This window comes from Cladophialophora psammophila (genome assembly GCF_000585535.1).
Source record: "Cladophialophora psammophila CBS 110553 chromosome Unknown aczJe-supercont1.4, whole genome shotgun sequence".
Lineage (NCBI taxonomy): Eukaryota > Fungi > Ascomycota > Eurotiomycetes > Chaetothyriales > Herpotrichiellaceae > Cladophialophora > Cladophialophora psammophila.
In genome coordinates this window covers 1,252,169-1,264,622 of record NW_006912925.1, presented here as the reverse complement: position 1 = coordinate 1,264,622, position 12,454 = coordinate 1,252,169, and the positions used below count along the sequence as shown (strand labels likewise).

General features: G+C 53.3%; 6 protein-coding genes across 6 annotated transcripts in view; 3 read left to right on the top strand and 3 right to left on the bottom strand.

Moving 5' to 3' along the window:
• Nucleotides 1-1,521, bottom strand: part of A1O5_03375 (uncharacterized protein) — a gene marked incomplete at both ends in the record, with an annotated part of 1,663 nt that extends 142 nt beyond the window's left edge. The window contains 2 exons of the mRNA XM_007743986.1: nt 10-1,229; nt 1,284-1,521. Coding sequence (XP_007742176.1) covers nt 10-1,229; nt 1,284-1,521 — 1,458 coding nt within the window. The remainder of the gene's footprint in view (nt 1-9; nt 1,230-1,283) is intronic.
• A 1,462-nt stretch (nt 1,522-2,983) lies between these two features.
• A1O5_03374 (uncharacterized protein) lies at nt 2,984-4,923 on the bottom strand (the record flags this gene model as incomplete). The annotated part of the gene is made up of 4 exons (XM_007743985.1): nt 2,984-3,280; nt 3,358-3,953; nt 4,032-4,463; nt 4,542-4,923. 4 exons carry the CDS (start codon nt 4,921-4,923, stop codon nt 2,984-2,986), a joined length of 1,707 nt encoding a protein of 568 aa, XP_007742175.1.
• Nucleotides 4,924-6,641: 1,718 nt separating this feature from the next.
• On the top strand, nt 6,642-7,664 carry A1O5_03373 (uncharacterized protein; the record flags this gene model as incomplete). Its single annotated transcript, XM_007743984.1, has 2 exons — nt 6,642-7,163; nt 7,308-7,664. 2 exons carry the CDS (start codon nt 6,642-6,644, stop codon nt 7,662-7,664), a joined length of 879 nt encoding a protein of 292 aa, XP_007742174.1.
• Nucleotides 7,665-7,790: 126 nt separating this feature from the next.
• A1O5_03372 (uncharacterized protein) lies at nt 7,791-8,729 on the bottom strand (the record flags this gene model as incomplete). Its single annotated transcript, XM_007743983.1, has 1 exon — nt 7,791-8,729. One exon carries the CDS (start codon nt 8,727-8,729, stop codon nt 7,791-7,793), a length of 939 nt encoding a protein of 312 aa, XP_007742173.1.
• Nucleotides 8,730-9,714: 985 nt separating this feature from the next.
• On the top strand, nt 9,715-11,149 carry A1O5_03371 (CMGC/MAPK/ERK1 protein kinase; the record flags this gene model as incomplete). Its single annotated transcript, XM_007743982.1, has 5 exons — nt 9,715-9,827; nt 9,876-10,008; nt 10,061-10,127; nt 10,174-10,488; nt 10,539-11,149. The coding sequence occupies 5 exons, from the start codon at nt 9,715-9,717 to the stop codon at nt 11,147-11,149; spliced, it is 1,239 nt and encodes a 412-aa protein (XP_007742172.1).
• Nucleotides 11,150-11,702: 553 nt separating this feature from the next.
• On the top strand, nt 11,703-12,240 carry A1O5_03370 (uncharacterized protein; the record flags this gene model as incomplete). The annotated part of the gene is made up of 1 exon (XM_007743981.1): nt 11,703-12,240. A coding segment is annotated over one exon (537 nt), but the record flags the coding sequence as incomplete, so codon positions are not given.
• Between the last annotated feature and the right edge of the window lie 214 nt (nt 12,241-12,454).

Below are 12,454 nucleotides of genomic sequence, written 5' to 3'. Positions count from 1 at the left end.
ATCCTCTACTTCAGGCGTCTCTTCTGTAGATGCTTCTTCTGGTACGTCCTCCGGAGGATCCTCTACTTCAGGCGTCTCTTCTGTAGATGCTTCTTTTGGTACGTCCTCCGGAGGATCCTCTATCACAGGCATCTCTTCGGCACCAGCTTCCTCATTTTGGCTGGAGTCTTCTCCAGCCGCTGGTGCCTCGGCGCCGGCTTCTTGTGATACCTCCTCAACTGCACTTTCTTCCACCTTTTCTTCAGGAACGGGGTCATCCGAGGCGGTGTTTTCCTCTTTGTTGTCATTATCCCCGTTCCCGTCGGCGTCCGCAGTCTCAGGCGCGGGGGGCTCGTCCAAGCCACCCTCTTTTTCTTCCGCAGCCGGAGGGTCAGGGTCGGGCTGCGCATCGTCTGCTGCATCTGCGGTAGCAGCGTCACCTTCGTTGCTGTCTGGCACCCCTTCCATCGCAGCCTCGTCGGCTGCTGCTTCTTCGCTTGCCTCAGCTGGTTCTTCTGGCTTTTCTGCTGGCTCCGCGTCTGCAGAATCGTCGTTGGATTGGTCTTGATCTTGGGCTGGAGGCTCTTCCACATTATCTGCAGGGTTGTCTTCGGTTGGGGTGCCCTCTTCAGATGCTGGGTTTGCAGCGGCGTCAGGCGCCTCTCCTCGTTCATCTACTGCAGATGCATCTGCGCTCTCTTCATTCTCTTCAGGTGGCTGGTCAATATCGGCCACTGACTCCGGAGAAGCAGGACTAGCTCCGACGTCGGACATGGCCTTTTCTAGGACTTCAGTGATTTGCTCAGGGGGAGCATCAGCTTCTTGCATTTTCTCAACTACTTCCACAACTGTTTCTGGGTCCGAAGATTTGTCGCCGTCACTCAATTCAACGGCGGTAGCTTCCGATGAGCCTTCCGGATCTGTCTCTTCGTCTGGACCCTTGGAGTCGTCTTCAGCGGGTTGCTCAACAGCTTCATCCTTTGGCTCTGCTTGCTCGGGTTCTGGGCCAGAATCCGATGCATCTAGCGGCCCGTCGTCGGTATTTTCCGCTGGAACATCATCGACCTTTGGTTCTCGGCCCTCGGCGGAGGCGTCAGTGCCGGTTCCTTCTGCTGGAATGAATCGGTTAGAGCACCTAGTTTTAGATATGCTTGTGTCGCGGATACCTGTATCTCTAGATTCTCCTTCTATCACCCCCTCCTCGGTACCTGCCTGTGCTGGCGGTGTTGTATCGTCCATGGCAGCGGTATCTAGAGAAGACAGTGAGAGGAGGAATTATATGTTTTTTTGTGTATGAACCCTACCGTCGCTTTCTTCGGGGGTATCTTCGGCAGGAGGGGCAGGAGGCTCTGCGACGTCGTCAGATGTGGTGGCTGCCTCCTCATTCTTCAACTGGTCGTCAGTATCATGGTTGCTTGGATCAATTTCGGCGGGTGCAATGATAGGATGTAGGGAGTATGTAACGGCGCTTGGATCAAACGTTTGCCATTGATAAGCAGGAAGTTTGGCGTACTGGAACTGGGACTCGTATGGCAGAGCCATCGCCGATGTCTTTGGGTTCACTGGGTTCATCCAGCCAGGGGTTGACAGTAGTCTTCTTATTCTTTCTCTTTTTAGCCTTTCCCATGGCCGATGCCTGGGGTGTTGAACCTCTCCGCTGTCAGGCCAGATTCTCGGAGCTACCAATCCGCCTCTTTGTGCAAGGATCAGAAACGGTGCGGAGGGGTCGGAAAGCACGATGACGCGACCTGGCCGGCGATATTGTAAGGCAAAACCCCTCAAGAACCTCGTAAAGTGACAGAAATTGTGTATAGGGAAAAAGGAGTGGCTGAAGGACGCATGGTGGTGTGAAACCTGGTTGAACGGAAGAGGGCCTGCAAAGCCCAAGCATGAATCATCCCACCGTGCAGCATGGCCCAAGCATGGGCTCGGCCAAATGATGAACAAGGGACCATGGCATCCCGTTTGGGAACAGCATGGTCCGGCAATTGGACCACGTCAACAAAGAAATGCTGGTCCGGCGCACACTGGGGAGGGCGAGGTCTGCAGAAATCATGCAGCGACGTGCGGGTTGGAAATGATACAAAGCAGCATAGCTCTGACTCAAGGTCAGACAACTGCAACAGTGAGTGGCATAATCCAGCCCAAATGGCCGCAATTGGACGAAATGTGCATAACCAGGGGCCACGATTGGATCGCGTAGAGGGCGGAAGTTGTACCTAGACTGATGCCCAACAAACACGACTGGTCAGCCAGAAGGGAAAATTCTGCGGCCAGAAGGAAGCACCACCAGCACCTCTATCTTCGGGTCCCCTCTCTTTTGGTGAGTGGCCATGTGTTTCGATTTGCTAGAGGGCTATGCAGTGTGTTGGATCCCTCGACGCCAGTTCGTCGAGAAACGTGGAGGAGTTCATTGACGACGGGCACAAGGTGCTGCATCTTTGCCTACCACGGGATGAGCAATGGAGAAAAAGAGGGCTTTAGTGCTCTGTTGGCGCGTCTGTTGGCGTGGGCAGAGCTGGTGAGGGACTGCTGCCATTGGCGATCCGACATGGAGGCGATGGTCATGGCCTCATCGACAGTTCAAGTGGTCGGATATGCGTGGTAAAGCCATGAAAGAATGAGGGAAAAGAAAAGACCCGAGAAGATTTTTGCCCCTGAAGGAACTTTGGAACGGGTCGAGCCGGTGAATAACGGGGTGAACGGTCTGCAGACTTGATGTGCCGCTTGTCAATCTCGAGGAATTCGCCGACTTCCTCCTCTTTCTCTTCCCCTCTTTACTAGAGTGGTTGAGTCGCTGCCTCACTTCCAATCTCCGCATTCTATTTGATGTTCTGGGGGGGGGGGGGGGCCGCAAGGATGATGGAAGAGAGACATGTGACTGGGGTCACGAGGGGAGGGCAGGGAGGGATGTGAGTCACGTGCTGGTACCAGCAGGACAAGTTCCCTTTGCGGTCTTTTGGTCTATCAGGTATCTATCCTTTTGTTCGCATGTTGTTTATTTTTATCTTAGCTGCCGATCCATCTTTTCTCGCCAGCTTTCGCCGTACCGTTTCATGGCCCAAATCACCGAGGCGCTGGACAGTGCCCAAAGGCCCAGGATGGTAAAAAGCCAGCCATTGCCGATCGCCGCAATGAGGGGCGCTCCTACAATGGCGCCAACACATGATAGAATATTTCGGCAAAAGTTATTCAGAGCAACACCGGACGAAGATCGACGTGGCATGAACTCGGTCAGCATCGTGGTTGACATGGCAAAGATGATCATGGACCCCAGGCCGTAAAAGAAATTCGCAATTATCTGTGCCACAGCCGCGTCAACTTTGGTCCCTTGCATATACCGGACTTTCCATATCTTTCTGTTTCAGGTTGACTTACCGGTGCTACCCACATGACGCCTTTCTCGACGGTCCAACCATACCAGATCAACGCACAAGGATAGACTAATGCACCCAGCCACGCGTTTTCGCGCATGCGGTCTTCTGGTCGAAAGATTAATTTTCCGTTCTGATCCACCCGGTTTGCCTTGATCGCCTCGCGCCTCATGATATAATCCATCCAGCGACCGCCAAGTACACTGGCAAGGATATACCCAACCGAATTGGGCAGATAGAGCAAGCCGATGATGAGGGTCGAATAGTCATACGGCTTCCTTTCGAAAGTATACTGGATGCTGATGTTGAGTACGTAGAGTGAGCCGAAAGTAACCGCCGAGTAATACACCGTCAGCAAGACAGGCATGAACCGGAGGTACAGGATGACGCTCAGTGGGTCCAACAACAACATCCGTGCAACCTTCAAGTACTTCTTCGACTTGTTCTGTATCACTTCTCTGGTCGAAGTGCGACTCAATGGAGGTCGATGACTGCCGTTGTTGATGGACGATGCTGCGTCCGCCACGGTCTCTTCTGCCATGTCCTTCGGTGCCTTCAGGGTCTCGGGCAGACCGAAGAAGATCAACACCCACGTCAAAACTGAAATTCGCGTCAGGCCCCATTCTCTCAGCGACGAAACAATCGACTTGATGCAAGCGATGGCAACTTGCGGCTTACCTCCGTATATTGCAAGAGCCCATTGGGTTGCCCTCCAGTCCCAAACTTGGCCGAGAATACCACCCACAATGGGTGCCAGTAACGGGCCGCAAAGGGGTCCTAGGTAGAAGATTCCCATTGCTCTCCCCCTCTCCCGTGATTCCCAGATGTCGGCGATCGTACCCGCACCAACGGCTTGCACGGATGCCGAGGCTCCTCCAGCGAACAGTCGCATAACGATAAGCATGGAGATCGAATGAGAAACGGCGCTCAAGACAGAGAACAAGATGAACAGGGCAAATGAGGTGATGTAAACGGTGCGGCGCCCGGCCGTTTCTGAAAAGGCGGACCACCAGAGGGGGAAAATAGCCATGCTCAACATATACAGCGCAACCGATAGGTTGGTGATAGTCGCCTCGGCGTGAAGGGATCTAGCCACTTCATCAAGGGTTGCTAAAAAAAAAAAAAAAGATTGATCGAGTCAACATTTTGGACAGGTTCCAATAACATCAACGGCAGACGCCAACATACGCAATATAATGGCGCTGCCCACCGGTGCGGCGGCGGCAGCAATGGCCACAATGAAAGTGATGCACCATTTTACGCTATCACTATAATCTGTGGGTTCTGTGACCTCGGCCATGACACAGATCCGGGCAAACAAACCACGCCTCTCGGAGCGCGGAACCTTGACAAGGGGACGTTTGGGAGTTATAGTCCTTGCCAATGCATCTTGGGCGATTTCGACATCCTGCTGGTCGGCGACAGTTGAATGGTCCGAGTGATCAGAATGGAGGGACCGGCTCTCAAGAGTGCCTTCATGCTCTTTCTCTCTTGTCAGTCTTTCCTCCGAGGGCGGGCCGTGTAGGGTATCTGGCGAGGGGGGAAGTTTCTCGAGGCCATCGTGAGCCATGTGCGAGGTCCGATGAAGGATGGGAATCGGTCAGGAATGGACAGGGAAGGTCGAGGATCTGCTGTCCAGGTCATTACTCAAACATGTATATTCCCCCAAATTGGAACCAAAAGAGAGAATCTAAGAAATGGGGACGGAGAAACTGATGTTGGAGATGGGCAGGTTAAAGATACGGTCAGCTGTGTGTCTCTCAGGTCGCAGATCCTCGAAGGCATGTTTCGAACGGACATAGGGTACAAAGGGCGTGGCCAGCAGTTGAAATGGACGTCCGCAGCGGCAAATGGCGTGCATCGCTGGACGAGAACATTTGCAGGTTACCGGTGGCCCAGCATCAAAACACGGATTCACAGCGGTCGAGACAGCCAATGAAGAACCGAAATGGTGGGGTTGAGGATTGCTAGCCGAAGCAGTTTCTGCTGGTCATAGTACGAGATAGATGGAGAGATCGAGGAGATGGTGGTTTGTCGTGCCGTTATTGCCGGGAAGCCAGAGCAGTTGGCAAGCGGATGAGGATTGTCCAGATTGTCTTCCAAAGCGGAAACATTCCCTGGGGCGACGCTTGGCGGGCGAGATGCGATGGCCAGGCAGGGCCAAGAGGGCTCGAGGGCATCGTTCTGACCACCATATCGAGTTATTGCTCCCTAGTCTCGAGTCTTGCAGAGAGGAAGATGGCGATGTTGTATCAGTCAGTTTCTCAATGGGGCAAAAGGTAGACGAAGACTGGGATATTGTTATTGTGCTGCTCGACTCCTTCTGGCCCACAGTCAAACTGCAATTCAGTCCAAGAGGCAACGCGTAATACCGTCACCGTTGTTGTATCATCGGGGCTATGTTGTACGATGTACAAGTCAATATTACCGAGTAGACCTGGCAAGCTGCTCGCTGGCCATCGGAGCCATATAGCCGAGGCACTTTCCTATGTACTGGCTACGTTGCTCGTACCAATGGAGACTGTACACCCAATCCTCCTTCCTCCCTCCTCTCTCGCGTCCCTGCTTCCTGCATTGGCTAACATACAAAGTCCACAAGTAAGAAATTATGCCAAAGACATAAACCTGACAAACAAAAGCCCAGCCTCGTCTCGTGATTTCAGCCACGTTGATTACCTGTGCGATACCATTTGTTTCACTGTTGTTCCTTGGCCTCTTCAGGACCGACCCAACTCGCAGACACACTCAGCAGGCCGGTTTCCACAACCATTTTCATGTATCGTTCCGACTTGTCGCTGCAGTCAGCCTCGGGATTGGCGCCAATGATGAGCTGAACAAAAACAAAAATTGTTAGTGGGACCTACTGTCTGGACTCTGCAGAGGGGTGCGGAGGTTGGCAGCACTGGAGTTTCAGCAGATCCGATGTTCTCCCAGCTGACTCCTCACCACAATCGTGACATTGTGTCGGTGGCTAATATTGCAATAAGAAACACACCCAACATACCACAAGGTCTGATTTGGGGAGTATACATATCGAAACACCTCCGGACAAAAGCAGCCATCCGTCCTCGTCCTGGCCATCAGAGTCGATCCTTCCATCAACCCCTCCCAGCCACTTTATTCCTTTTCAGGCAAATTCGACCAAAACCCAGCGTCGTCTTCGGCCACTGTCCATCTCCCATCCACCGCCGACCATCCGTTCCGCTTCTTACCGTTAACCGATTTGAAGCTTACTTCAGGCCAGCCTGTTCGGCTACATTACCCGGGCTAATCGTACCAACCGCAATCATGGCATCGACAACCGGCACTGCTGAAGTCCGCGAGAAGCTCAAGGGCCACATGGCCAAATACCAAGGCAGCGCCTACACCGAAGGCTGGGCCGAGCTGTGGAACAAAGGAGACTTTTTACCCTGGGACCGTGGATCGCCATCCCCAGCTCTCGCCGACACATTGATCAACCACGCCGATGTCATTGGCAATGCCCTTCTCGCCTCGTCCGCAGATGGGCAGAAGCATCGGAAGCGCGCATTAGTGCCCGGCTGCGGCCGTGGTGTGGATGTTTTGGTGCTCTCAAGTTTTGGATATGATGTCGTTGGATTGGAGTACGCTGAAAAGGCGCTCGAGGCCTGCGAAAAGTATGCGGCCGAGAACACTGACAAGTATCCCGTCTACGATGAGAGCGTCGGTAAGGGAGAAATGAAGTTCCTTCGGGGCGACTTTTACAATGACGGGTGGGTGGAAAAGGTGAGGACAGAGCTTGGTGCTGGTAGTGAGTGGGATGGCAAGTTCGATTTAATTTACGACTATACTGTGAGTGACTTTCCTGAGTCTGTTCCCATTTCACTGGCCTGTCTTCCAACCCAGAGCAAATCTTATCCCCTGGATTGTTGATCTTTGTGTTCCCACGCCGTCCTTCCTCGACGCAAGATCACATACTCACACCTGCCTGTCCAGTTCTTCTGCGCAATGCGCCCGGAAATGCGTCCTGCCTGGGCGAAACGCATGACCGAGCTCCTCCGCACCTCCCCTCAGGCAAATCTTGTCTGTCTTGAGTTCCCGGTTTCCAAGCCTGTCACATCGGGTGGTCCCCCTTATGGCGTTGCTCCAAAGACATACATGGAACACTTAAGCCATCCGGGAGAGGACATTCCGTACGATGAGGAAGGCCACGTGAAAATGAATCCGCTTGCTCCATCCAGCCCAGGTGCGTTGGAAAGGGTAGGGCACTGGCATCCTGCCGACACACACAACGTGGGCAAGGACAAGGATGGGAATGTGGAGGATTATATCTCGGTTTGGCGGCATCGTTGAGATGTTGGATCTTTTTCGTCACTTGGTTGGCTCTGGCGGAACCATCTCCTGGGCTTCAACAGCTGATTATTAAAACTCGTCTGTGCGTCAACAGGTCATGATTCGGCGTGGAAATGAGGTAGTTGCTCAGCTTTGGTCCACTTTCTTCAATGCGTTGTAATGCTCACCGAGCCCAAAGCTGTGTCGGTAATATGCAAGCCAGATGGTGTCACTTGAGCCGTCGTGCGGAGTATCTGATCCAGCAGAGATCCTTTCCACCCGGCCATCCGCTTGGAGCACGTTGATGTCCACATGGTATGATCGCGCAATGGCCTGCAACTCCAACTCGCCGCCCCATTCTGCCGTGTCTCTAATCTTTTTCACATAGGCGTCCAAGGGCTCCTCCATAAACGCTCCAAAATCGTCGGGGTGTTGAGCCATGAACTCCGCCGCCGCGTGTCTGACCTTCTGGTACGGCACCTTTTTGGTGTGGTCAGATTTTGCTGCAAGGAGGTCGGGATGCATGCTGTGTGCGCAGGCGGAGAAGAGACAGTGGCCGTCAGGCCGGATGAGAGTTTCCGAGAGACCCAGCTTGCTCATCTGTTGCTTCATGCTGGAGAGTTCTTGCTCGCGGAGGTCGGGGAGGTTCTCGGCCTCGAGAGCTGCGGCCGCGGCTTGTGCCTCTTGCTCCGCTGCTCGACGTGCCAGTCTTGCCTTTTGGCGGTTTGGTTTTCGAGGTCGCGACTGGTCTGCGGGCGTGGACGTGGACGTGGGCGCGGGCGTTGGTTCTGCGATGTCGCCCTGTTTCACTCGCTCTGGCTCAGGCTCTGGCCCGCGAACGACTTCTCCAACGGCATGGTCAACGATGCTTAGATCCTCCACCGCGCCTTGTAATAGTTCATCCGGATCTCCAGGTTCGAGCTGCTGGATCTCCGCTTGCTGCTTCTCTGCCAGTTCTCGCTCGAGTTTCTCACATTCGTCGTTCACCCCCTTTCTGGTCTTCTTGGTCGCGTTCTTCTTTTTCTGCGTGACCTTGGCCTGGAGGTCTCGCTGTTCCTTGCGGTGTTTCGCAAGTAGTTCTTCCATTCTGCGATCAGGCTGTCTGATACCTGTATGAATTGACTTCACCTAACTTTTTGATTTGGCATAACGGAGAATTCTTCTCCGCGTCCAACTGCACCACCTGATTGACAGTGGCGGCTGAATTTTCAGGGCTTGGACACCCTCTGCATTAACCACGCGAGCCGTGATCTGCTTGCTTGAACCAGGGACACACCGTCACTTTGGATGATAGTACCCAGTACCCAATACCCAGTACGTAGCTCAAGCCACACTTTTTCACCCCAGGGAGTCGCCTTTGGTAAGGCTTCAACTAGCGCCGGCACGTGCAGTGCCATGGCGGCGTGCTTGGCGTTCGTATTTGCTCCCAGGCGGGCGGACTTTGGTTGGCGGGCACCGGGCGGGCAGCCACTCACTAGCCCTCAGCCCTCAGCCCACCCGCGCACTCGCCCACTACTGAGTACCCAGTAAGGGTGAACGGCAATGGCGATGGCTGCCCCTCCAGTGCCCTCCCCTCGATTTCCCCATCCCGCCTTGAAACACAGCGCGCGGCTGCTTCAAACAAGGGATCCAGAACACCTTCATCACAGTCCAAGCTGTTCCAATCCACCTCAGCGGTTAGCAAATGAATATCTTGATTCTCAATTTCATTCCAAATCTCCCGCTTTGATCATATCCCTGTATCCCGGTCCTTTGACTGGCTAGGTCTTACACAAATATCTTCGCGCTACACCTGAAGCGGCCCCCACCTGAGACTCCGACTGGACACGTTCGCCGCAATCCAAAGTGCGCAGTTGCACTCAAGAGCGTCAGCACCGCTCAACTCTATCATTCAGCCGCACAAGAATCGAAGACCAAAAAGTCTGCCTTGCCTCCTTGATCTCCTCCTTGGCCGGCTTCTCCTTTATAACGCCTGAACTGCTCTTCTGACCTTCCGTGCCGCAATCACTTCGCTGTCCGATCCTACTGTCTCTCAATCAGATCAATCAACAATAGTAAGAGCAACAGCAACATGGGGGACCTAGCTGGACGCAAAGTGTTCAAGGTCTTCAATCAAGACTTCATTGTCGATGAGAGATATACTGTGACAAAAGAGTTGGGCCAGGGTGCATATGGTATAGTCTGGTAGGAATAGCCCAGCTGGAGTTGGAGCCTCGCTGACCCGGCTGAAAGTGCGGCGACCAACTCGCAAACCGGAGAAGGAGTGGCCATCAAGAAAGTCACCAATGTCTTCAGCAAGAAGATCCTTGCAAAGCGAGCCCTGCGCGAAATCAAGCTTCTGCAGCACTTCCGCGGCCATCGAAATGTCAGTCGTTGCGATCAATTGTGGAAAGACCTCCCCGGCTGACGAGACCCAGATCACCTGTCTTTATGACATGGATATTCCCCGACCGGACAATTTCAACGAGACTTACCTCTATGAAGGTATGTTGACTGCCTATTGGAGGAGACTGTGGTTGACGAGCACCAGAATTGATGGAGTGTGATCTTGCTGCGATCATTAGATCTGGTCAGCCGCTTACTGATGCTCACTTTCAATCCTTCATCTACCAAATTCTGTGCGGTCTCAAGTACATTCATTCGGCAAATGTGTTGCACAGAGACTTGAAACCCGGCAATCTTCTCGTCAATGCCGATTGCGAGCTCAAGATTTGCGACTTCGGTCTCGCCAGAGGTTTCTCTCAGGATCCCGAGGAGAATGCGGGATATATGACCGAATACGTCGCAACTCGATGGTACCGTGCTCCAGAGATCATGCTGAGCTTCCAGAGCTACACTAAAGCTAGTATGTTGACACCCCGTGGACACTGGATGTTCTGCTAACACGGGCAATAGTCGATGTGTGGTCTGTTGGGTGTATCTTGGCAGAATTGCTCGGTGGCAGACCCTTCTTCAAAGGCCGGGACTACGTCGACCAGCTGAACCAGATCTTGCACTACCTGGGCACCCCTAACGAGGAGACCCTGTCCAGAATCGGATCACCCCGTGCTCAGGAGTATGTCCGAAACCTGCCATACATGCCCAAGATCCCTTTCCAGAGATTGTTCCCACAAGCGAACCCGGACGCTCTTGATCTTCTGGACCGAATGCTGGCATTCGATCCATCGTCCCGTATCTCGGTGGAGGATGCTTTGGAGCACCGATACCTTCACATTTGGCACGACGCTAGTGACGAGCCTGCTTGTCCCAAGACCTTCGACTTTGCGTTTGAGGTTGTCGAGGATGTGCAAGAGATGCGAAAGATGATCCTAGACGAAGTTATGAGATTCCGTCACCACGTTCGCCACCAGCCATCTCAGACTCCGGCTGCCAACATGAACGTACCAATTCCCGAGAATCCAAGTCAATGGAGCAGCCATGAGGATCCAAGACCGCAAGAGGCTGGTGCCTTTACGTCCAATGACCTTGAGCACGAGTTACAACTGGGCGCAGATATGAGACGATAGACATTCCTGGCCTTTTGGACTTTTGCCCTTTTGTTCAGCTAAGAGATGATTTCAACGGAGTATCGATGCAAGAAAATATCAAATAACCCTTGAACACCTGCTCTTCGCTTAATGTTCTGTACCATTCAATCTGCCAGCCTTGTTTGGAGAGAAGAGGCAAATACATGTTCCAGGTCGGATCGTGAGTAGGCGAACCGTTGATGGTAGGAGCAATTTCCTTACTCTCTCCTTGGTTCAGAGTTCACGTTTAGTCGAAGTGAATCCCCGGTTTACATGGACTCCATTTGTTGCTTCAATCTTCCTTCCCGCCGTCGCATCAGCGCTTGGTATCAGGATGGTCGACACTCCCGTTGCGACGAATCGCGTTGTGCATGGTACATGTTCCTTCACTTCTTGCTCGGAAACTGATATGGATGAAAGCTTCATTGCCCTCAGACTCCAGTGCCGGTGCTTATCACGATACTTATACACATTCCGTCACACCTTCGGAGTCCTAAGTTCAGCAGACCGTACCTTTCGACTGGGCGAGGGAAGTGTGCCCTGATTGTCCTTTCTCGGTTTACGGGGCGTGTCTGTGATATTCGCGTCAGGCGACACTGGTGTCGGCAGTGCGTGTCAATCCAACGACGGCAAGAAAACGGCACGCTTTACGCTGAATTTTCCGGCCACGCGCCCTTATGTAACCCCTGTACGAGGCACTTACGCTCTAGATTCGGAAATCGAAGCTGCTTTTTCGTCGGGAGCGTTTTCCAATTACTTCGTGACACCCCCTTATCAGGGCAACACTACGAAGGCCTACATTGCTAAGTTGGGCAACAGCAGTAAAGGGTATTTTACCACCTCTGGTCGTGGCGACCCGGATGTCTCCGCTCAATCTGTGCGCTGCCTGATTGAGAGCCAGGATCATTTGCAGTTCTTGTACGGAATGTCTTGCGCAGCGCCAACCTTTGCTGCCGTCATATCCAATTTGAACAACAAAGCGTTTAGCGCAGGGGAAGGGAAAGCTCGGCTTCTTAAACCCTTGGTTGTATTCCCAGGGCATCCAGGCATTCGACGATACCATTCTGGGACGGTCTCGTGGGTGCTCGGGCCGGGACGTGTACACGGGCCAGCCGACGCCGAAGATTGCGAACGCCGGTTGGGATGCGGTTCCTGGCTGGGATCCTGCTACAGGGTGGGGAACGCCGGGCTTTCAAAAGCTTTCGAGTATGGTGGCCTCGTGAGGTGCGAGAGAGAGAGACATGGGATTACGATTGAGACATGTATTTGAGAGAGAGTGTGTGTGGGGGGTAGATCGAGGAAAAG